Source organism: Anser brachyrhynchus (assembly GCF_964034855.1).
Source record: "Anser brachyrhynchus genome assembly, chromosome: 4".
Taxonomy (NCBI): Eukaryota; Metazoa; Chordata; class Aves; order Anseriformes; family Anatidae; genus Anser; species Anser brachyrhynchus.
This window is the reverse complement of record NC_137698.1, coordinates 21,823,789-21,849,297: the sequence shown is the minus strand read 5'-3', so window position 1 is coordinate 21,849,297 and position 25,509 is coordinate 21,823,789. Positions and strand designations below refer to the sequence as shown.

General features: G+C 40.2%; 1 protein-coding gene across 9 annotated transcripts in view; it reads left to right on the top strand.

Annotated features, from left to right (window-relative positions):
• The window catches only part of WWC2 (WW and C2 domain containing 2), a 99,368-nt gene that overhangs the window by 13,994 nt on the left and 59,865 nt on the right, over nucleotides 1–25,509 (top strand). For all 9 annotated transcript variants that reach the window (XR_013950334.1, XR_013950335.1, XR_013950336.1 and 6 more), the window contains one exon: nucleotides 19,386–19,495. Coding sequence is in view for 5 of the 9 variants with exons in the window: in XM_080589637.1 (XP_080445763.1) it covers nucleotides 19,386–19,495 (110 nt within the window). In the remaining 4 variants the exon portion in view is untranslated. The remainder of the gene's footprint in view (nucleotides 1–19,385; nucleotides 19,496–25,509) is intronic.

Genomic DNA, 25,509 nt, shown 5'->3' with positions numbered 1-25,509 from the left:
GATAGCAGTGAGGTGTGCCTATCACTAGAAATATTTAACCAGAGACAATTCGTAATCTCCATAAATTCCTCTCAGATTTTTATCAACAGCCGTTTCCAGCTTCAGCTGCCGTGCCCCGTGTTCCTGCTGTTCCTGGTGCACGGCCTTCCTGTATTCACTCAGAACATCGCTCCAGTGAACGAGCAGAAGATGGGAGGGTGATGGAAAGAGGGGGCCGTAGCCCGCCCAGGTATCTCACCCTGTCTGTAAGGGTAGCGTGGGATGAATAAAAGGAGGTGAGAGTGATGGCAGCAGGGGAGAGCGACATTTTTCACTGTGCCCAAGTCCACCGTCCAGCTGAGCGTGGCAGCCTAACAGCACAGCTCGGGCTGCTGGTGGCTGGCATGGGGAGCACGATTTGCTCGGTGCGATTCTTGTTAGGTCGGCTCCTTGGGCCCCGCAGACAGGCTGAGCCAGGCTTTCCTTCTGCAGATCCCTAAAAACCGAGTTCACAAGGTTCTAGCTGAGTTTTGGGCTACCTTTGCCTTTGGAAATTGCTTCCCCCCTTCTGCTCTCTTTTTCTGAGGTATTACAGCAGCTGGAGGAAGCAAGACAGAAGGAAACAAGGACACAAAGGTCAGCGTTGGGGTGGTTCAGTCCTTGTATTGTCTTAGCAGGGAGTTTGGTTTCTTATGGCAGGCTGCAGATATCCCCTGTACCTCAGCTGAGGTATTTCTGACCCTTCTCTGCCTCGTTCTGTATGCAGCGGCTGCAAACCGTGCTCTGCGGGCGCTGCTCCGTCCTGCTTTGCTCTGCTGACAGAGACTTAGCGGTCTTTCTGCCTAAAGTGACTTTCACAGGAGCATCCCACCACATGGATCACTTTGCCCGTGTCCTCACGGCCCGCAGCAATTACCCAGGCTTATCCAGAACACTGTCAGTCACAACACATTGCTGCTACCTGGGCCACCCATGAAGGCCTTTGGTTATGGCCTAAACATAGCGTGTGATGGTATGGTAAAGGCCCTTTGGGCATTAGTTAAACTTCCTAGTCAGGTTAGCGAGAGGAAAAGATTTTGTCTTCTCAAAGCCCGCTGAAAGGATCAAAAAATTCTCCAGCCTGCTTTCTTCAGCTGGTACGGTGGATTACCATGCTCCATCAACCGGACTAATTCTTCGGCTGCCGGTGAGGGTCACCAAGCACTGCTGCTTCCTTGCCTATCTACCCGCGGCTGGTTGCAGAGGGACAGCAGGAAGAACAGTCCAGACTCGGACAGACAAGAAGACAAACTGTTTCTTCACAAACCCTATATGTCTCTGTTGCACAAGGCTGTGCATTTCTTCTGCGGGCTCTGGTCAAGCGAAGCCAAATGTCACTACCAAAAACCAAATGGGTTTTATGAAGGTTTTTGAAGGCAGAAATCACTTCTGGACAGTGCTGATGCAGAAATGCTGATAATGGCTGAAATACTGTAATGTTAAGAAATGAGCTGTACTGTTACTCAGACTGCTGATGGATGTCTGTGGTTCTTTAAAGTGATGTTACTATTTATATAAGCTGTGTAAACCAAATTAGAGACCTCGTTACAATCTATTTATTGTTAATGTAAGTGCTAGAAACACAGTGACTTCAACACAGAGAAAGTAGTAAAGTGAAGGAGAAAAGAAATGCGATGCGGGCAAAATGAAACACTTCTTGTCTCTTTGGCACGAAGCAGTGATGTCAGCAAAAAGGACAGAACTTAGGCCCTTTCACCCGGACTTCAATAAAGAACAGAGTTTTTCCACTATGTGACCAGTGTAAAAACTAATGACCACAGGATTTGGGGTTGAGAGAGGATAAAATTACCATATCCTGAAAAAGTGAGTGAAGAGCTATGCAAATCACCTTTAGGAAAGAATTTAACTGCTTTATTTTATTGCAAAGCCCTACTTTTCTTCCTTAATGTGTTTGCCTATAAAGTTCAAATCTTTACAGCATAGCACAAAAAGAGATGCTTAGTGTACTGACAACTGAAAGCATGAACTGGTCATCCCACAAGCGCATTAAAATGTTCAGAACTGAATGCGAAAGAATGGATTTTTCATTAAACAAGCATGCAGCACTGATGATTCCTCTTAACTTCTACCATTTCAAAGACCTGACAGAAGATCAAATCTCTCTTTTTATGGCTGATTTAAATCAATCATTGTTCTGTCCGGCAAAATTCCAAGCCCACATTTGAAAGCTCTTTTGAGAATTATCCTTCCCCCACCCTAGGTTATATCTGCCAGATCAGGAAATTCCAGCTTCTTCTCTTAAACTTACTGTGGAATCCCCAGAGTCTGAAATGCAGAAAACAGATTTTTGCTGGACTGCAAATAATCACGATCCTCTTTTTCTTCCCTAACCTTTTCACATGCTTTCTAAAACAGAGCTTTAGCCATGCTGGGCGCTTGAAGATAAGCTAAAAAAGAATTGCATTGAGTGTCAGGAGTTTGGAAATCTGTCCTCGTTTGGTCCAAGTCCGTGCTCGTACACGTTCTCTTTAAATGTTAATCTTCCTTGTATTTGTTTTAATTGCTTTACTTAATATACTGTAGAGCGTTGAAATGCATGCAGGCACTTAATGGTATTTTTAACAGATTAGAAGTTTGGCTCCTATTTAATTGCACTGCTCCCATTTTTAAGCTTTCCAATCCTTCTGGAAATTGTATTAGACGACTGATGTTTGTAGGAGGAGAGTCAGAAGTCTAGCCTCCAACCAGATACATTTTATTTTAAAAGCTTGAATGATACATGAAGTAATTTCCCAAAGGAACCTTAGGATATCATGTAAAATTGGAGGAAAAATAGCATCTGAAAGTATTAATATTTATGTTAAAGATTTTTCACAAAAGCAAGTGATGTAGATTGATTTATGAGAGATAGTATGAGACTTTCATTGAAAAGTTTAAAGAGATTACACAAGTAATTGGATAGTGGAGATTTGTATCTGGACTATCTCTTAAGAGCAATCTTCTCTGTTCAGTTTAAAAGAATAATAAATGGCAAATGGAGATGTAATGCTTATCTTGGCAAGGAGTGACTGCGTACTTCCAGCGTGTGAGCTATTGTTGAGGTTTTTCATTACTCAAACTGTGTAAAAACTTTACATCTAACACAACACTTAAGTGATTTTTATGGAGTAATCATTTAAAAATACAGTGCCTAAGAAATTCCAGAAGTCTGTGAAATCGCAGCTTTCCAGTCAGCTGAATTTATTGAACCATCGCTTATATGGCAACTTGCCTCTTCCAGTACAAAAGACATATACAGTGTGGGAGATTACTGCTTAATCAGTTGTTTATGCTTAGGTGTTGTTTTTCCATGAAAGTGCCTCTGCTTAGTGTTTGAGACAGTAGTGTAGCTTTCGGTGGTGTTGGCAATTTTTGAAAACACTTCTTACTGGAGCCTCATTAAGGAACTAGTTTTGGCTTTAAAAATCAACAAGGTAAAGCCTCTCGCCGAAGGACAGAATGCTTCTTAGATTTGTTTTTGGCAAACATGGTGGAAGTCAGGTAATGTGACTTTGGTGTAGAAGGAGGCTGTATGTGGAGTGTTTCCTTGGCTTGCTCTGGAAAGGTGCTTAGCATTCATAGGATTGGGCTCTTCAGTGATTCATGTGGCTTTGCTTTGAAATTCAAGTAGCCAGGAGATCAAGGTATTGCAATGAGTAGCCATTTTCCTAATTGCCCAAGCAATTCCAGTTCATAATACTGTGAAAATTAAATGCCATTCTCAGTCATTTCTTCCTTTTTTTTTCAAAGCAGGACTTTGCAACCAGTTCCAGTTTGTTGTTAGCCCAAAAAAATCCTCACCTACCAAAAGCGATCTCCTAACTTTCACCACATAAAAACTGCACGCTGTAATTAAACGCCTCTCCAGTTTTGCATGCTTAATCTTATCTGTTTTAATAGCTTCATCTTAGGGAGTGTTAGTAGCAGTCAGGCATATTACAGCATTGCATGCAACCTCCATGAAGGAGCAGGGTTTCAGTGGCCATCCCATGACTTGTCCGTACCAACCTGAATTGGGGCTGCGGTTGTTCCACCCTTTAATGTAGCATGGGCATTTGTACCAGTGGTGAACTGGTTAGGCAGCTGAACTGGTGTGGAAATAAATAATCAAATCTCTCCACTCCTGCTAGTTTATTTCTTTGATCTGGCTTGCTCTGGAGTCACATGAGTGTCAGCACGAGTGGAAGAGATGGGGCATGAACATGGAGCTGGAAGTGGAGGGAGAGCAGAACCGTGAAAGCCAGGTTAGAGCTGATTGAAGTGGTAGGGAACTTCAGTATTTGGCGTGGCATAGGCAACCAACAAAAATTATTTTTCTTTAGGCAAGATATCTTACAGTGGGGTTTTTAAGCACCAAGACAAAGGCAGGCAGGCAGGAGTGAGTCTACTTGTCTATGTGCGTGCATGCTTTGGAGGTGTGACGATAGCAAAGATTTAAAAACTACATGCAAAAAGCATGGCCAGCTGTGAGATCAGACCAAGGTACTTGGGCACCAGATCTCTGGCTAACATGTTCCACTGCCTGCTTGTCCTCATGGTGAGATTTTTTTCCTTACATCCAGTCTGACCCTGTTGTTTCAGCTTCTGCCCATTTGTTCTCGTCCTCTCACCGTGCCCATCCGTGTAAAGTGCCTGACACAACTGTCTTAAAAAAATTCCTCAGAAGTTGCTGTTGGGTCACCCTGAGCACTCTCTTCTCAGGGCTGGAGAAACCCCAGTCCCTCACATTCAGCTCGCTGCCAACCACGACCCCAGGGCTGCAGAGCAGCTCCCCAGCTGGTCAGTCCCAGACTGTAGTGTTGCAAGGGGTTTTCCTTCCTGCCTTCAGGACCTAGCAGTTATCCTTGCTGAATTTCTTACAGTTCCTGTCTGTGATTCCATGGCTAGGTTAGCCTTTAGCTTTTACTGAAATTCAATATTGACCATGTATTATTTGCTACAAATGTGATTAATAACAATCTAAGAAATCTGGATTCAAAGCCACATTTTTGTATTTAAAATAAAATCCTTTGTGTGACCAACTCAACAGAAGCTAAAAAAAGAAGTGTCTTAGGAAAAACTCAATTGGCGTATTGACTCATAAACTATTAAATAACCAAATGCTTATTAAGTAAGAACACATTAAGGGGACTTAAAAGATAACTTTCCCTATGAGTTTGGAGTTTCTCTGTAATGTCTATAGTAAGGCAGTTAGAAGAATCCTTTCTAATAGGGGTCCAGTTTGAGGTGTATGTGCAAGGCCAAAGTATTTTTATTTATTTTTTTAATCCCAGTGGGGACCATTCTTCCCTTTAATCATTGTAAATTAACCCTTAAGATTTGTGTATCTTGTGTTCTTTTATGTTGCCAAAAAACGAAGATTGTACCACACTGTTTTAGCTATGCTAATATATTGGTAGCTATCTTGGATCAGGTATTAACTTTCCTTTGGTCGTTAATATAGAGGTCAGCAGCTTCTGCGTATGTTGTTTTTTTGTTTGCTTGTTTCTTTGCTTTTCTTTAAGCTTACTTTAAGACAAGGTACTGCATCTGACATGGTTTCTGTCCTTGGAATTCTAATTTCCAAAGCTAACAGCCTTAGGAAGGAAGGCAGTAATGGGTTTAATTCATCGGTCTGCGTGTGCCAGAAGGGCGAACTCAGAATAGAAATTCCAATAACAAAATGGTTGCGTATGGATTTCATGTTTACTATCACTGTGGAGCTACTCTTTGCATTTTTGTGAAGTCTGTTTTTGAAAGCAATTACAGTTTTGACTTCAAAATCTTGTGGCAGTGGGGTTCAACTATGATTTTGTTGTACACAACTTTGTTTTGAACCTGCTCTTCTGTATTTTGTTTGTGCCTCCTTATAGTGTGAGAAACAGAAAATAGTTGCTGCCTGTTCCCTTCCTTGAATGCAATATTTCTGCTCTGTAAGCAACTTTCAAGATGAGTAATTGTAATCTGTTCAGTTACATATGCATTTTATACCCTGATTGTTATTGCCCATTTTTTTCCATATCTTCATCTGTGGTTTTATGTTATAGATGTGTGTGTGTGTGTGTGTGTGCGTACAGGGCTGTCAGAGCTTAACGCTGTGTTAAAGTGTAATCACGGTAACTTTATAGAAATTATATGATGATATTTTCTGTTTGGTTTTATATTCCTTTCCTAGTAACTTGTAAAAGAGCTGTTTGGCTTTTTGAATGCTGCTAAATGTTAGGCTGATGCAAAACCATCTACGAGGAGCTGAATGCCTTCTTCAGCAGTATTGGCAAACATAGTTAATGTCTCTTGCTCCAATTAAAAGTGATTCAGTGCTACAAAATCTCTTTGCTGATTTTTGTGTGTAACCTCTTTCCTTTTTTTATTTGGAGTTTCTGTGTGTTAGCTTAAGCAATTAAATTTGCGAATGTGCAAAATAACCTCATGCTGGTGTTCCTGTCTTCTTTCCCCTTCTCACATACACTTTCACCTTGAAAGACAGGATTGGTAAAACGTTGCTTTTACCTACTCATGGGAGTATTATGAATATAGTTTTGATGTTTGTACACTTATTTGAAGAAATGATGGTAATTTACTCTGTGCTATTAGGGACCAGAGCCAGGGAATAGGTTTTAACAAACTTTGTGATCTCTGAAGTAATTCCTTAACCTGGATTAGAATTATCTTTGTAAACCAGTGATGCAAACTGCTAACAAACTTGAAGGGAGCATTTCCACATGTAGGAAAGGTAGACAGCTCTATTCCAGTCTGGTAAGTAGAGCATTAGCTCTTCTGGCAGGTCCAGGTTGCCTTTTATAATGTCTCGCAGAATTCCTAAGCAATCTTTGCAAATTACCGCCTAGGAAGTATTTCTCCTGCTCTGAACAGCTGCGTGTGCCAAATATACTCAATAAAGAGGGACAGAGGGGGTAGAGGAAAGGCTTATAAGGGTTCTGTGGTTTTTTTTTTTCCTTCCTTTTTTTGAATTTTGCCTTTCTAGGAACTGAAAAGCATATCTGACCTTGAAAGATGTTTAGTCAGTTTGACACAAGAGGTAAAAGCTGATTTCTTTCTTTATTAAACGGAGAGCCATGCTGAAGTAAATTGAGTATATGTAGTACTCCTGCTAGTGAGTACTAGAAAGTTTGGTGCATTTGTACAAGGTTTTGGTATAGCGTTTTCTCTTTTTTTTCCCTTTTTGAAGGCAGTTTCTGGGAGTGGGTGTGCGGGAAGGAAGTCAGAGCAGAACACTTCGATGTTTCCTGTTATATAATTGCTGGATATTTCCCATTCCTCAAATCGTATTGCCAGTGGGAATAAATTTCATCTAAAACTTGAATTCAATTAATATTGCGAATAAAGAATGTAAAAACAGCAGAGGTGCTGAAGGAACTCTATTTTGTTTAATGGAATACTATTTTGGGCGTGGCTTAAAATATACGGAGGAAGGCAGTTTAATTTCACTAAATGTATTTATAACTATTTTAAGTTTTTATTATTAATATATATATTATATTTATATTTATTTATTTATAAGTTTTATATATTAGCATCATTGGAAGGTGGGATTAAGTGTAGGCCAGGACGTATATCTGAAACCTTGTTGCAACTGTGATTTTAGAGTACTTTGATACCTCAGCACCAAGTATTTGTAAGTTGTGTGATTAGATTTGTGTGAAGCAAGCACGTTTGTCACAGTCCTTATTTGTTATTTCAGTCGTGCAGTTTCACTGTCTGGGTCAGGCTGTGGTGTCCAGGTTTCTTGGGCAGCTGCAGGGTCCCTCGCTCTGCTCTCACGGATGTAAAGGCTTTTCTAGAGGCTGGCTTCTGTGGAACTGTAGCCAAAATGATTTAAGGCAGCTTTCTTAACCATTTGCACCAAGGGTTGTCAGACTTTTTAATGGTCTGTTATTAACACTAAGATGCAAACGTATTCCCCTCTCTTTCTTTGTAGTAGTGTGCTGCTTGCAGTTGTATAAAACCAGTGGTGTGTTTGTTCCTTTTCCATGTAAACAATCGTTAGTCCATTTTAAAGACTGCTACTACTCTTGTAGCATCTGGAAATAGAGTTCACCAGCGCCAGAGGTTGGCCAAGTGTCCTTGGTACTGTTAGAGCTAGGGCAGTCTTTTTGCAGCAGGAGCTGCGGGGATACCGTCAAGTACCTAATGGTTTCATGAGGTCTGCGGTAAAAATGGCTACAAACCAAGTGATTGGGTGGGAAGCTAGAAATACAGACACGAAGAGCTCGGTATTGAGAATTATGGTTAGAGATGGTGTAGTCTCCCCTAGGGTGCAGTTTGTAGGTCTGTGTCTGAATTGCAGTGACCTTGGGCAGTTAACTTAAGTTCACTCTTCCCTGCTTGTGGAATGATTGGTGTACTTGGCTGAAGTGCCTCGCGGTGCTGAAGGCGAATGTTTGTGAGGTTATTTGAGATGTTCAGATGGATGGGAGTTTTCAAAAGAGCTTGTCACAGATTTAAGTTTCCTGCTACTGAATTTGGTAACACTCCCGTTGACTTCAGTGGGAGCAGAGTTAGGCAAAGGAGTGTGATAAATACCCTCTCCATAAATCCAAAGGTTCCTTGTAGTGCAAGCATTCGTCTGCAAGAGGAGCAAAGGGGAGTTCACAGAACAGCATTTTCAGGATTATTTTCTGTAGAGCTCATTTGGACAAGTGTGTATATGAAATTACAGATAGGGAGAAAGGGAAAGGTTAGGGAGAAGGAAGATCTATTAATGCTGACGTTACTGTCATGATTGTTTTCTGGTTTGGACCGTGTTTCTTCATTGAGTTTCTCTTTCGCAGACTTAATTTTCATGCTACAGTAACGTACTGTCTTTAACCCTCCTGTGGTTAGCTATCTGCCAGGAAGTGTGCTTTTGATACTTACTGCCTGACATACCCAAGCTGATAAATCATCCAAAATAGCAAAATAAAGGTTTTAACCATTTATAATAAGTACATCTGTCTTGATTTATTCAGATAAAATATTTCAGCCTGTGGTCATTTTCCTCCTATTGTTTGTTATATCATGCTTCGGTTAAATGGTAAGCTTTTGGGGACAGATGTTGCTTGGTTTTGCTTACAGAAGCTTTTGCAGAGTTTGAATTTCACAAACCAATGCTTGACCTTTTTTATTTTTTTTTAAACATGTATTTCTAAGGAAATGTCTTCCCGTTGTACAAAAATAGTTTGGTAATATACGAAATGAGAAGCGAAGTGAGAGAAGCCAGGTAAAGGAAACATTTCCAAGTCAAGTTTGCAGGTAGAGATTGTAGGGTTGATAACATTTAATCCAGCTGGAAAAATATCATAGTGCTTATGGCCTCAGATTAAAACTAATAGCTAATTTTCTTAACAGGGCTCTTGATTGACATCATGGTCTCCCTCTATCAACAGTGTACAAGCACGTATACAACTAACCTATAGCAACGCTGCAAGTAACAGCCTTTTCATAATGTCACTGCATTTGAGCTTTCCAGGGGAAAAGCTCAAAGGTCGTATCGCTGGTTTATGGCTGTGGAATTATCCCTGCGCGAGGGTATGGTTATCAGACATTCCTGACATTCCAGGTGTCTAATATTATAGTGCTTACATGCCAGCACAGGACCAACTGCCGCGTCAAAGAAAGACGCAGGAGAAAACATGTGTGGCATTACCCATTTCCACTCCTCCGCCCCCTGCTCCCCCACCCCATAGCCTTGCAAAATGTCTGCTTTGCGTTGAACTTGGCAATGCTGAGGGGATAAACAAATTACCAGTAAAGTGATCTGATTGTTTGTTTTTTTTTTCCCCTACAAAATATTACTCATTCTCCTTTTCATTCTTTGTTTTTTTCCATTATCTTCTGTTGCTAAAATGATGTAGCAAAACGTATAGCTGTGTTCCGTGTGTTTTTTTTTTTCTTCGCTGATGGTTATTGTTAAGTAGAAAGCAAAAACAGTTTATCATAATCAAAAGGAAAAGGAAACAAAAAACCATGCCAGCAGGCAGTTTGACCTGGTCCTGCGAGCAGTGGGTGTGGGTCCCTTCCTTCCCAAAAGCGTTCTTCCCCTTCTGGGTCTGGGCCATTCAGTCTGTGTGCCTTTTCAGAAGCACCTGTGAAGGGACAGAGCGAGCTGACATCGAGCTAATGTTAACCCCTTGGGCACTGGGAAGAGGCAGTTCAGCTCTATTTCATTGCTGCTGTAATGGATGCTATGGCCATCTTGAAGATGCACGTAGCATCTCATGGTAAGCTGGGCGGCAGCACGTTCCCTCTTACATGCTTTCTTGCGTGCCTGTGTGAGGAGGACATCAGTTCCCTGGCTGTTTGGTGGTGGTTGTTTTTTTTCCATCCTTAACTTTTCTATGTTTGGGAATCTGGGGATGGGTAGGAAGTTTGAGCAATGGGGATATGCCTTTTTCAAAATAAAAGCACAATAGTTCTTGTTCACATACTGCGAGCACTGATGATGATTCTATAGGACACTTGCAAAACAGTGAAGTGAGGTAGGGAGGGATCTTTTGGGAAAACTGGGCATTCCATCATATAAGAATTTTGATTTACATATTTCACAGCACTTTGGATTTGGTCTGGTTGGTTTTATCCCTCCTAGGTTGCATGGTGGGTATCTTGGTTTTTAGTTTGGTTCACTACTTCTGCAGATTTTATTGGCTTTTCTAAGACAAAAACAAACAACAGAAAACCCACCCACCTTTTTGTTAAGGGACAGCATTCATTCTGTAGTAGCTTTTCTTCGGTTATTCTTATTATCAGATTGTAATTTTGGAGGCTTTATTTGCGCTGTTAAATTAAGTGGACTCATTCTTTGCAGATGTGAGTAGATATTTGTTTTAAAGAACTTGCTGCTCTCAATGTGCAGTGCATCCTGTCTCTTAACTACATAGGCTGCATTATCTTAGAGTGGTTCTGTTTGTAGTAGATGTCTTACTGGAAACAAGTTTTTTTTTTCAAAGTTTGTTTTTTGATGTTATAGAAGTTTAGTAAAAGTGATGTGTAAACAAATTGAATTTAGGATTTTTTTCCTGTAGTAGGGTTTCAGATGGGTAGTTTGGCTTGTTTTCATCCTTGTCCTGGCAGTTGAGTGTTTCTTGACCGAATTGGGAAGAGTAGTTAACTGGAAAACATTGAAGGAACAGAGTACAGTTTCCTACAGTACTTAGTGCTTGTCTCCAAAGCCGTTGATGGTGAGGTACCAGCTTGTTTCTAAGCAGTATGCACTGAATATTGTGAGCAGCTGTGTGCCATGGTACAGCATATGGAACTGAGCTGGTCTTCAGGAAGGCCTTTTGGCAGTAACAGCCCGCACAGATAATGGGCTGCCACGGCCATTTCACATGGTAGTGCTAATGTAACTGCGGCTCTGAAGGGCTCTCTAAATGAGAACCAAGAAAGACACCATTCAGCACACTGCCCTTTTCAGCAAAGCATTTCAAAACAGCCTTGAGTACTTTGCCTAAATTATAGAGAAGAAACCATTTAATCAGTACTCTAAAAAAGATTTAAAAAAACAACAACAAAAACCAATGAGGAAGGAAAAAGATTGTTTAGTTTCTTTCTGATCTTTGTACGCTGCCTGAACACAATATTCTGTTGACCTGGGCTGCTGGCTAGCTAGACAAGAGTCTTTTAATGGAAACTCTATTTTTCCAAGCCTTACTTAGGTTCCCTCAAACATTTTTGCATGTGGTCTAGTCCTATCTACACAAATCCATAACTGGCTTGTAATATGGGAGATGTCATTGTAAACCACTGCCAGAATGAATTCAGTACTGGAGCGAAGTGCTTGAGCTTGTAAAACACTTGCGAGAGCTGTTACCCCAACAGTACATCCCCAGATATTGTCCAGCCATTCCGTGTTGCTGCAAGGTGGTGAACTTACTTACGCATGTCTCTTAGTATAAGCACTTACCTGCGTGTGTGTACGTTTTCATTTACCAAAAAAACCTCTAAAACACAAAAAATACATTTCTTTAGGGCCTACTTGCTGTCATAAGTATTTGGGGGTTTAAAGGAATTATAGGATAGAAATTGCAAGCTATTAAAAATGGTACTATACCTGTATGGTGTTTTGAAAACTAGAGTCATCTCCCAATTATTGCAGGTTTCCATTCTTTGTATACAAATTTGACTGTTTTACTCGTCCTCGTATTATCAGGAACAAAAGGATCTGAGATCTGGAAAATGAGTGAAAATGTTCAGTGTATCCCAGAAATAAATACCTGCTGATGGGATTAGTAAGTCTTTTTCAGCTAAATGTGCGCAACTCCCCTGTGACTTAATCTCTGCAGTTAGCTTCTGAGTATGCAGCTGTGGTACAAGAAAGCAAAGGCACGGTGCTCTCAGGGTACTGCTGGCAGCTACGTGTACAGGTGAGGTGTGTAGCTAGGAACCTTTATATGCCTACACTGATGTATGCATGCAGGTGTAATGCTGAACAGGCTAATGGTGCACGTGCTATGGTGGCTGTAGGCATAAACAGCGTTATCTGGTATTATTGAGAGCTTTTCATAATTAAAGACTGGGGTGGCATTTAGTTTGAACTATTCTTACTGATTCTGTATTGGTGTAGAAAAGGTGACGTGTATGTTAATGTCCACTGAAAAATGATTGCACAAATCTTGTGAGCAAGACAAACAAGACTCTTGACCCTCTGATATTTAAGGACTATAATAAAACAGGGGCTGCCAGCATGCTAGCCCTTGTTTAATGTATTCTCATGTCATGCTGATGTTCGCTGAATTACTCGTTCAAAATAATACCTGTAATGAACTGGTAGTTTATCTTAATAATACCCTTGTTAAAAGAGAACGTACCTAAGCGTTGCAGAGTTTGTACATAACGTCTTGGACTGCTATCTGAATGGGAGGGACTGCTGTGTTAAGAACACGGTGTTTAGAAACTGAAATCCTGTCAACAGAACCGTGAATGAGATTTTGGAGAGAGAAATTGTGCATGGGGTTGGCTAGTTTATAGACTTGAATGATCAAAGAAAATAGTGAAAAGAGTGTTTTATGAGCATGCAAATTCTGCCACTTTCTACAGGTAAGTGGTCCAGTTACCACTTCTTAAAGTTAGGGAGCTGACAACAGAAATTAAGCGTGTTTTGTTGCAGCTTCAGCCACTAATTTGTAGAAGAGAAGATGGTCTTCCTGATGTAACTTTTGTGCTGCCAGTGGATACAGACCTCAGCCCTAGTGAGCCGCAGTGCTCCCTTTCTAACCCTAGCCTGCAGCATGGAGATGCAGCTTGGTCTCCTCTGCAGTGCTGTATGCAGTCTGCTACCTGGACAGTACTGCTAAGTATTTGTCCTGCTTAAATTTAGTCACCTTGCTTTCAGTCAGGAGCCTCATATTTAGATGATTTCTACCGTCACGTAGAAAAAGAGGGAAACCTTCAGAGTGTTATTCATCCTCAGTCTAAGTAGATGTGCTGAATTAGTCTCCATAGGGAACCTAAATGAGTAATTCAGGTTAGATAACGAACTCTTAAAGTTGATGGGATGAATTGCACCCGTGAGTTTTATATAAGAAATCCATCTTGGGTGCCTGACGTGAGTAAAATCCATGTCTGGCAGCATATTTGGAATGGGATTAGAAGATAGGTTAATAGATCTTTTAAATTCATAATGGTTGTAGCATTAGAAAACTGGGTAAGAGTTTAATTGATTTTAACTTTTAACAATTGATCCAACTCGAACACTAAATTAGGAGTTCTAGTAAAGAATTTGAACACTTCTCTTTCTCTATACATTCCTTTGCCTGATCAGTTCATTTAAATATTTACATTTGAGCTACTGCATGAAAATAAGAATGGAATGTTTTCAGTTGTGTTTTTGCAATATAAGTGAGAAAGTAACTGACGTTGATCATATATGCTTGTATTCTGTGTCCTTGTGCTGACTGGAAGTATTTGCAAGGAAGTGCTCAGAAAAAGTGGTGTTACCATTGTATTGTGTGGCTGGTAGGTCACCTGTACACCCTTTTGTAAGGGTGTGTGTAGTTAAGTGAGGCAGGTTCCAGGTAAGTGTGCATGTGTCATTCCATCTTTGGGGTTCTTCAGTTATGTTTTAATAGATGTACCTTAAAGTTTTGTCTTCTCAGTTCATAGAGTGTGGAGAAGAGCTGTATTTGTCAGAAGAGTTGATAATCTCTTTTAAAAAAAGTAATAGAGAGTCCTGCATTGTATGAGAAATGTGCAATGTACATCGTTATATAGCATTCAGTATACAAGAATGAATGGGTATGAAATTTAATCTGTGTAACACTTCAGATAAATGTTGTGCTAGATCTTGCTGCAAGGCAAAGCACGTGAGGGCATTCTGGGTAGGGGATAATTGGGATTTGGAGAAGGTTTTCAAATGGATGTCGAAATTGCTATAGAAGTTGAGCATTGACCCTAGTTATAATTGAATTCAAACCTCTGAGTCTTGACTGTAGGTCAAGCATTGCACAACAAAGGAGGTATTCTTGGAAGTCATTTTGAAAGAGATTAGGATGAACCTGTTCATAGTTCTCAGGTATATTTTATGCACCTTTTACCAACCTGCATTTTTCTCCTTTCTAATTGAGGAAGAGTGTTGGATTTGTTTCTTTTTTGTTGTCCTCCGTCAGTTTTCTGAGATGTGCCTTCTTACTTTTCTCTATTCTCCTCATTCTTCATCACATTTATTATGAATTGCATTACATCAGTCTAAGCAAAACATCTCAAGCTTTACTCGTGTAGTCCTTGCTTGTACGGGTAACATCAGCACTTGAAATATGCTAAGGAAGTCAGATGAATTTAGAAGGGAGCAAAGACCAAATTCTGGAGTTTCCTGTTGATAAAGTAGAGTCCTAATCATAATATGGGTAATTTCTGCTTCAGTGTTGTGACTTCATCCTGAGGAGATTTTGGAGAGAAATGAAGTCTCAGAGAAGGGATGCAGCAGAATGCAGCATTACTCTTGTATCGAATAATGCATGGAAATGTTTTTGTGTGTACACATATGCATACCCTTTTGAAGAATATGCACACTGATCATCAAGGAAGTGTGAAATACCATGGGTAGCCTGTATCCTAACAGAAAGAGAGCATTTACTACTACATGTAGTAAATTTCTCATTTTTTGTGGTCATTGACCTTAGGAAAAAACATCACTTCTGTATATTTTTGTGGTCTAGGGAGTATCTCAAGCACACAAGTGCACAAAATTGACCAAATCAAACAACACTGCATTGACAGTCGGTCAGTCTGTAGTTATGTTTCCATTTTACAACATCATCATCCTCTTTATTAATTTTGAATGCATATGCAGACTTATCTGTAGTCATGTCTATAAGAGCAGCAGCCATTAATGATAACACGTATCATTGCAGAATCTACTTTTCAAAGTCTTGGGTAAGTTTTTTGAAAACTCGAAAGAAAAATGTGAATTTGAGGTGGCAATATAGCTTCTCAATTTGTAAGCCGTATTTGTCTCCTGGGTTTCCCAGGGTATCTGTGGAGTGATTGGCAACAGCACAGTTATATACTGTTTGCACAGTGGAGTTAGAGAGTTCTTCCTGGCTTTCCTAGGAGTAGGCACTTCTTGTGGTACGCACCCGCTGCTTGTTCTCGCGGTCCTTGGAGCATGCTTCAATCCATAGGCTGAAATGGAAACATGGCAGCAGTACAGGGTTGAGTAGAAAAAAATTGCTATTTATGAGTTTAAGGCTAATGAATTAGACTTCATTCGGACAGAATTCTAAAAAGGATCAATAAATAAATAAAAATATTGCCCATAGGTGGGAATACTCGAGTTTAATGAATATGCATTTAAAAAACCTTCTGTTAACTGGTTCAGCTTCATAGTACACTAAATGTGGACTTCAAGTCATCCTTTTCTGAGTATTGGCATTCTTTCAGGAACATGTAAATTGATAACCACAAACCGAAGAAGTGTTGCAAACTACTACCTTGGAATATCAGTGCCCTGAGACGCAGCACTTAATCCTCTATTATGGTGCAATAAACCTAATTTTTCTTGGGTCACAGTTAATGAATGTAATGGCAGTCCGTCCATCAGCTGTTTTTATGTCACAGATAATGATATTCACACAGGCAAGATTCCTGCAGCCCCTGCTCTCAGGTATTATTTCCTTCCCAGTTACATCTCATAACTATCTCATAACTCCTTGCTTTCGACTTCTGTCTTACAGATTTTCTCTTGCATTTTACTTGTCTTCATGTCATATTAATTTCATCCATTTGCCGTATGTATTTTGAAAGTAAATAGTATTTATATGGGGACAGTTTTGAGGGCTCAAACCAGCCTGATATCTCCTTGTGCTGATTGCTGCTTCATCGTAAAAAGTGTCTGGCTCAAAAATCCTGTGCTATTAAAAGACTCTGGAACAAACGAGAGAGCCATGGGGATGTAACACTGTTAGATAGTTATGATCTTGTTATGTACACACCTGCCCAAGTTTTAAAAATGTACTCAGGAGCAGTTCTGATGTAGTTTGGATGTCACAGCTGTGATGTCCAAGCATGATCCAGAAGAACAGAATCTGTCCGGCACTATCCGGACTTTGGTGCCTCTGCCTCCCTCTTCTTCTGTTTGAGGACTGGAGTGGGTCGCTTGAGTAGTACTTTTCCACAGTGTTTTTTTTTTTTAATCGCATTAATTTATGGAGAGTGGGAAGAGACGGCGGCTGCTTTTCATTCTCACGGTGTCCGATTTCTGAAAGGTGATAACACCTGGGCACAACATCCATATGGCCAGAGTGGTCCGTGCAGCTCCAAGCTGCAGAATGAGCTGTAACAGTAAGAAGTCAGTATTTGATTAAAAATAAAATTGGTGAGGAGTACAGATGAAAAGCCAGGATATTACTGGGAATACATCCTTCCTGTAGAGGTGGTTTAAAAGTCACAACTTCTGATTGTTGCTAGCTGTGTTGTGTCTTTGGTGAAAGTATTAAATGCTTGTACAGAGTTTTAAGTGAATTTATTAGAAAGACCATCTGTGCATGTTTATACGAGTTTGCTATGATCCCCACTCTGCGATATTGTGTTTCAAATATTTTTACTCCTTAAATCAAAATGCAAATCTTGCAGTTCAATACTATAACATTAAAGCTAAGGATGAAGTGGATTTTTTATTATTTTTTTTCAGTGTAAGAAATGTTTTATGAAAATCCACGTCTGTAGTGTAATTCAAGGCAGGACTTTCTTCGCAGCATGATGCTCCTTCGTAGCTGGCACAGGTCCACACGACTAACCGGCTGCGCTGAAGGGCTCTTGCTTTCATGCCATTGATGTTTCCTCTGAGTAGCGGCCTGGGAACTCTTTATCACAGGTACCCGGTGTTCAGTCCGCTGCGTGCTGCGGACAGCCTGACTGAAGCTGCGATTGTATTATCCTGGTTTTCAAAGGCTTCTCCTGCTTTCCTAAGATCCCCCTCTTTCTGTCTAGCTGTTCCTATTTGCAAACAAGGCAGTAATCTTTGCTGTGATGCTGGTAACTGCTAATCGGTAGCGTTTGGGCAGGCGCGTTTGATCTGGCAGGGCAGCTGGTAACCCCAGCAGCTTGCAGCTTTTTCCTGTAGAATAGTTGTTCCTGGACTGTAGCAAGGCAGCATGCGGTGGGTTACGACAGAGAAGAAGGAAAACAGGTACTACAGAAGCTACATCTTTTCACAGTGCTGCGAAAAGTGGCGGTGGCTGGCCATTCTTGTGGATAACCTCTCCCGATAAACTTTTCTCACTGCTCTCTCGTGCTGCTTATAGCCTGTATTTTATACCTTAGTGGTCCAGATGTAATTTCACATTGGTGTTTTCACCTGAGTTTTGTCATAGTTTTCGGTGTGTTTAGTGGTTTTGCACAGCAGTTTGTAAGTGGCAATAAATAAGCAAACTTGCTTTGTGTTTGCTTTCTTTTGTTTGTCAAAATTAAGTATCAGTAACTTTCATGGGATTATATTTTAAACTTCAGAGAAATACAAGAACATAGATTCATGCTTACCATTTAAGAAAAAAAAACAACTGTCCACTCTGCAGAAATTTTGGAGCATTAGAGCTTGATTATTTGTAATTTCTACAACCCTAATTCGCAGGAACAAAGTATTGCCCTACTTTAAGAATTGATAGGTCAAATCCATCAATAATTTTTCTGTGGGGCAATAATTTTGAAATCAAAACTGTGCTCAGCTACATGAAGAACTTAATTCAGTAGCTTTTAAAAGTATTTTCTCTGTAGTGTTTTCTGCACAAAAAAAGCCCTTTCATTTTGTAGAAAGTAAAATATGCCAATCTTCTCTCTGCCATTCCTCACAAAAAATGTTGATAAACTGGTTTGTTTTGGAAAATTTGGAAATTTGCAAATAATTGTTAAAAAATACCAACCCCAAAAAACCCTATGTGAATTAGATGGTTAACTTTTTATTTATATGGAATTTTCATGATGAGATGAAAGCTTCGTTGAGCAAAGGAGATGATACTTGTGTGTCCCACAAACTGCGTTTGGTAATCCTAGTGTCAGGATTTATATTTTAAATTCTGAGTATGTACTAACATTACAGTGATAATCTTAAATCTTTTGTTTTTCGTTTTAAATATATCAGTAAGTGACATGGCTGTGGTTTTATCAACAGGAAACTCAATACTTAATACTTGTTTCTTTCCCCCAAACCAGCAATAACATGATGATGCAAAGCTTTGCTCAGCCTCAGTCAAAAAAAATTGCATGTATTATTGTTACCAAACTATTTCGTGCAAATAGTTTATTAAAATGAAAACCTTTAATTATCTATCTTTAATTCTTTATTTATCTATCTTTAATTATCTATCTTCCTAAAAAGGAACCATGTGAACATCTGAATGTCTACTGAATGTTACTTATAAAGTGTCTACTCTATGCACTCCTCCAAACTGCTGCTAATTTTATTCAAGTACATGGATTGGTTAAGTGCTGCTAGCAGTATCTTAGATGGTTATATTTTCTTTTCTGTGTTTTCTGTCTACGGTCGTTAGAAAAGATGACCTTGAAATCCAGTGTTGTCATCACAGTCTCAAGGTTGAAGGGTCCAGTTCTTCTGAGGACAAATAGGGATGTAGATTGTTCTTTTACAAGCTATTGGTTGTTGTTTAATTTTGAACTGTCAAATGTGTAAGATGTTGCAATGAATTTCTCACTTGAGTACCTGTACTGGAAAATGTTTGCAATAATTTATGTTATGTTCTTGGAGTTAATGAATTCATGAGGATGGAGCAGGGGAAAAAGAATCAAGAGCCTAAACTGTAAGGGGGGTTTGAGGGATATCTCTCCTTTCTCTGTATTGTCATTCTTTACCTTTTGTCACAATAGGAATTCATACAAATAACAAACATACGTAGGGAAGAGAGAGAAGCTATACCTTGAACTTGTTTCTTTATTTGTAGGTTAACAAAACCCTTGTCATTTGCGGATTGTGTTGGGGATGAACTGCCGTGGGGATGGGAAGCTGCGTACGATCCTCAGATTGGTGTGTACTATATCGATCACATCAACCGTAAGTATTTTTTCAGTTTGCCATATTGATTTTATAGGAAGGCTCATCACAATTAGACTTTCCTGAGAAGCTCCTGAAGCGTAACGAGGAGTAGGAAAAGATTTCTTAGGTGGTGGTTTTACCCTGCTGGGCAGCCAAACTCTACCACAGCCACTTTCTCAAAGGGAAAGGGGGATAAAATTAAGCCATCTGGAGCTGGCTTTTATCTGACATGGGGCAGCTTCTGGACTTGTCTCACAGAGGCCAGCCCTGCAGCCCCCCTGCTACCAAAACCTTGTGACGTAAACCCAATACAGAATTGTAGTTATAGTAATGATTCGTCATATTCAGTAACCAAATTATCACATTGCTGTGCCTGGGTTTGGGAATGGTTGCAAATGTACTCACAGTTATTCACAATTATTCACTCTTAATCTTCCTCTGTGGAAGAAGTCCATGTAATGTATGGTAAATAAAGATGGTTTACATCTGTTGGTACCTGTAAAGTGTAGGATGTTGGATGGCTATTACATATTCAGCAATGCACACTGGTGGGTATGGGTATAGTCAGACATGAGTAACCAAAAACTGGCTTCAGTCAGACTACAGAAAGGAGCTATGTAGATTAGGCAGTATGGAGTGTGGGGGGTAATTTGCAATTTGTATGTGTGGTCTGGCAAATGTATTGTAGTTTTAAGAATGTTGTAGGATACAGTTCAAGCTATAAATAATGCTGTATCTTGTAGTAATTGGAAAGGGAATGGGGATCAAAATGCTAGGGAAAAATTGACCTTTGGTATAATGTTATTGGCTTCAGAAGGCTTACAAGCAAATCTGTTGCAGAATGACTACATCTACTTCTACATATATTTTTAATTGCATAGGAGTTACAGCTAAAGCATACAAAACTACAGCAAAAAATTTTGAAATGCAATCCATGTTAGACTTAGCCAAATGAATACATTAATGAAAGCATTTCTGTCTTCTTTTTATGTCTTCTTTAGTCCATCCTAATTGATACCTTTCTCTCTTTTCTTAGAAATGCTCTTTTATAACATAATAGAAAGGATTCCATTTAAAATACCTGAATGTAAATGCCTGTATATGTGCTAGCAGCGCTGTGTACTTAAAGAATAGTAAGGTGCCTGTGCCTGTGGTGGTTTTACCCTGCTATGCAACTGAACTCCACTGCAGCTGATCTCTCACTCCCCCTCCTCAAAGGAAAAAGGGGAGCAAATACAATGGGAACGGCTCAAGGGTTGAGATAAGGAAAGGGAGATTGCTCACCAGTTACTGTCATGGGCAAAACAGACTCACTGTAGGGAGATTAATATAGCTTATTGCATATCACTAGCAGACTAGCACAGTGAGAAACTAAAAGCAAACTAAAAACACCTTCCCCCCATCCACCCTCCTCTATGTCCTCCCCCTGAGTGGCACAGGGGAACGGGGAATAGGGGCTGTGGTCAGTCCCTGCGACTTCATTTGCACCACTCCCTCATGGTCACTCTGTGCCCCCGCTCCACGTGGGGTCCCTCTCATGGGATGCCGTCCTCCCCAAACTGAGCCAGCGGGGGCTGCCCACAGGCAGCAGCTCTTCAAGAACTGCTCCCACACGGCTCCGTACCACGGGGTCCATCCATCCCCCAGGAGCAAACTGCTCCAGCATGGGTCTCCCATGGGTGGGCGGCAGCTCCCCCCAGACCCCCTGCTCCTGCGTGGGCTCCTCTCCACGGGCTGCAGCTCCGGCCCGGGGCCTGCTCCTGCGGGGGCTCTCCATGGGCCGCAGCCTCCTCCAGGCCACATCCACCTGCTCCACCGGGGGCTCCTCCACGGGCTGCAGCGTGGAGATCTGCTCCGTGTGGGACCCGTGGGCTGCAGGGGGACAGCCTGCTCCACCAGGGGCCTCTCCACAGGCCACAGGGGAACTGCTGCTGTGTGCCTGGAGCACCTCCTGCCCTCCTGCTGCACTGACCCTGGGGTCATTCTAAATAAATGAGGACATACTTGACTGAATTTAGAAGATGAAGAAAGAAAAGGATTTGCTTCTGAATCTAAATGCTATTACAAGCTGAAACTTGTCTTATTATAAAACTTAGGCTGTAAAGCAGGTAATCAACATTTTGGGGTGCTCTGAAAGTGCTTTCAGATCACTGCTCTGATAATCATGCTCTTTTATTCTATATATGTTCAAAATTTTTAATCGCTTTTAAAAATGTCAGTCCTATAGTTTCCTTTTTTTTTTTTTTAGAAATGAGTGTTTTTAGATTTTTTTTGTCTGTTTAAATGCTATTTTTGTGCATTGAGTGTGAATTCCTGAGTGTTAGAAGTTTCTCATGGGTTGAAGTTCTGTTTCACACATGTAAAGAGTTGAGGCCTGGACAGCATTGTCTTGGAGTTATGTTGAAAATAGTAATATACTACAAACAGTAATGCTTCCACCTAAGAGAGAAGAATAGTGTATGTATATCCATCTGAATATGGTCATCTTTCTGAGGCTAGTACAAACAATTGTGATTAGCTGGGTTTCTTTATATTAACACATATGATGTATGACAGTGGTGTAGTTTGGACCTCGGTGTGGTTAAACTGGTTTCCATCCAGTGTTTGGCAGAGTATTTGGTTCCTGTTTTATTAATACAGGTTGATTTATAGCAATTTTGGTGAAAATTATTGTTTTGTAAAACAAAACTGTGTTTTATTTTTGTGCGTTGTATTTTGCAATGTTTGGGTGAGGATTAACCAAATTGCTGGGCAGTAAGCTGCCTGAGGGTCTTCTAGGCAGGTCTAATGTGCCAAATGTGGACATTAAAACTTCATCTTACTGGAGTGCAACATATGTTTTGATATTATTGACATCTCTAGTATGGAGCTCCTACTTACTGCTTTATTAATGTAATAATTCAGATGTGTTGGATATGCTTTGTGGTTTTGAACTGGTAAAATTGTGTGTCAGGCCAGTGGATATGTTAGAAGACTCTCCTTCTTTTAACTGTATCAATTCCAATTTTGTTAATTCTTTTAGTGGACAAAGAAATTCAGGGAGGGAGAAAAACGAACTGCATCCATTGCTAGGAGGAGGACCAAATGGGCAGATGTAAGTTTCAGGTTGTCCACAGAACTTGGAGCAACAGTAGTAAACTGGCCAATCTTGTTAGCTTTCTCAGTCAAAACCATTAAACCATGAGCAGCAGGATGGATCTTAGTGCAAAAAAAAAAAAAAGTAAATTCAGAAGGTTTTACTTCTGGTTGTTCCCTCCTCTTCTGTTAAAAACTTAAGGTTGAAAATTTCAATGGTGGAATTTCCATTAGTGCACATTGCTAAGACTTAGTCTACTCTTTTTGAGGATGGATAGAGCCAAAAGTCCCATTGATTTCAAGAAAAAAGTACTAGGCTGGAACTTGCAATGTTATAAAAAATTCTGCCAAATTTCTATAATGAAAGATTAAATTCTTCAAATATTCATATCAATAGATCTTAAAATAAAACCTTGTAAATATTTTCCCCAGCTTTGTAATTAACTGTCCTAGTCCTTTACCTTCCCTTCTCCCATACAAACTGAGAAAAGCCTTAATTGCCAGTGGCAACTCAATTTCTCCTCCAAAGACGGGTAAGAGTTGGCTGTGAGCAGTCTGCAATCGTAAACACTCTGCCTCAAACTTGAGGAACTGCGCATTTGGTGTCAATATGTTTAAGTATAATTTGGTTTTATTATCATCACACATTTTGTGTATTTTTATATATGTCCGTGGAGTTCTTTTCAAATACAAATTTCTTCTAGCTCTTCGTGATTGCCTTAGAGCTTTCTCATGATCCTCTCTGATGATGTAACCCACTTTGAGAAACACTGACTGAGGTCATTATTTTATGAATATATTACCCCAATTAGGAGTCTTAATGTGATACTTCCAGCCTCAAGGGAGACCAGATTACAGGCCATCTGTCACGGCAGAACATGCTTGCGTATGATGTGGGTAGCTAATACTGTAAGAAACTAAATGCTTATGCTGTGGTTCAGTAGCACCCTTTGTTAGAGGGATGACTGAAGGGATATTATCTGGTGATCAGGGACCGAGGAGTTCCTTTCGCACAGGATCCTTCTTGCTGTGGTTTGGGAGAGTTCAAAGATTTTTATCTTGTGCTGTTCACACTTAAAATTTTTGTTACCCATGTGTATTTGTATTCAGCCACTTTAGATGTCTAATTTGCTAACATTCATTAATTTTGCTAAATAATATGGTTAGGAATTCAAAGCAATACAAAAAATAACACAAACCTATTATTCCGCTTAATTTCATATATCTGCAAGCAAAGACGTCACTTCCACATTTTTCCATTTCTTTTTTTTCCTGCAGGTTTTCCAACATCAGACTTCAAGTGGCTAAGGTGCAAACGTTTGTGCTCGTAAAGATTGGATTTGCAAAGACTTTTAAGCTGATAGAATCTCTGAAAGAATTGGTCCTGCTCTATTGTTACCTCTGGCCTTTTGTTCCGTCCCTGCAGTGTTTTTGCTTATACTGGCATGAATATTTGCATGGCCAGACAGTGAATCAGATCAGGGAGCTGATTCGAGTTGAAACTAATCCGGCACTGGGAAAAAAAAGTTGCTGTTTGTTCTCCTTTCCACACCCCTGTTTATGCAAGGGAGGGAAGGTGACCCAGGAATATGAATGAACGTTCAGGTAGATGAGACGGGGGACAGCAGTTTTTTGCAGTAGCACTGGTTAAAGGCATTTTGAAACTACACCCCTGAACTTTCATCTGGTCTGTGCCCTGTGCAGGCTTGCCAGGAAGTAGTTTTGACTGTGAGGCTGTGATATCCAGGTGCAGTTCTTAAATGGTGGTGCCAGCAGCAGTAATCGTTGCTTACTCTGGTTCCTGCCCCACGTTGTGTCAGCGTGACCATGTAGGGAACAAGGACGATGGGTGAGCATTCTGCTTCCTGAGGTGTGTGAGTCGTCACCCCCCTCCTCCACTTCCTTCCCCACTGCTGCTTAGCTTTTCTGAACTGGATCGCTGCCTCGGATGAGTGTACATGAACAGCTGCAGAAAGGTGGCAGTGGGAGAAGAGTAGGGTGGGAGCCCTTTTAGCTGGTGGAAGTGGCTCATGCGTGGGAAACGGTCTGGGAAAGGGAAGTCAAGTTTAAGGATGGTCAACGCCACGGACATTCACCCTGTTAACATGCTTGTCTACAGACTGTAGGTGCAGAAGTATATGGGCCTGTGGAAAAGGAGAGTTTCATTGAAATGAGTGAATTAGATTTAACTATATTGTTCCTGTTTTCTTGAATAAGTGAAGTTAGGAAGTTGAGTCAACATATTTATATGTAGTTGTGTTTTTTTTTCTATTGCATCTGCAGATAGCATCAATTAGGAACTCTGTATTTGGCACAAAGAGGGAGGGATCACTAAGAAATGATAACTGTTTGCACACTTCTAGGTTTCTTAGCACTTAGTGGTTGGCCAAGTATCTAAATATCTTCTACTTCAAGTAGTGTGCTTTAGTCAGTTGGGATACAAAACAAAAGCCTAAAGTTTCAAGTAATACAGAGGTAAAATAGATAGGTAGCAGACCTGTTTTTATGAACGTCTTCATTTCCATACTGTAAATAACACGTATATACTTCCAAAATGATGGGCAGGGTTGTTGTGTTTTGTAATTCATCGGTGAAAATTGATGCAATGCAGATTTATACTTGGACTTTATTACTCAAATTTTGTGGATTCCCATTGCTATAAGCCATATTTTTAAGACCCTAGCTTTTTTCAACAACTTCTACTTTGGGCTTAAATGAACAATTAGTAAATGTGTCATTTAGTATGACAGCGATTTGGGATTTTTGTTGACGTAATACAGTGTTAAGCAATAGTTGCTGTAATTGATAGCAAGTTGAGAGAGTCGTGGTTTTTTGCTGTGTGGGTTCTTTTTTTTCAGTTCTAGAAGTGTGGTCATCACAGTTTAGCAATTGTTAAAAGTTTTTTCAACTTTTCCAGTTCAGTAGAGAGTTCTACTTTATAAAAAATGCTCAGAATC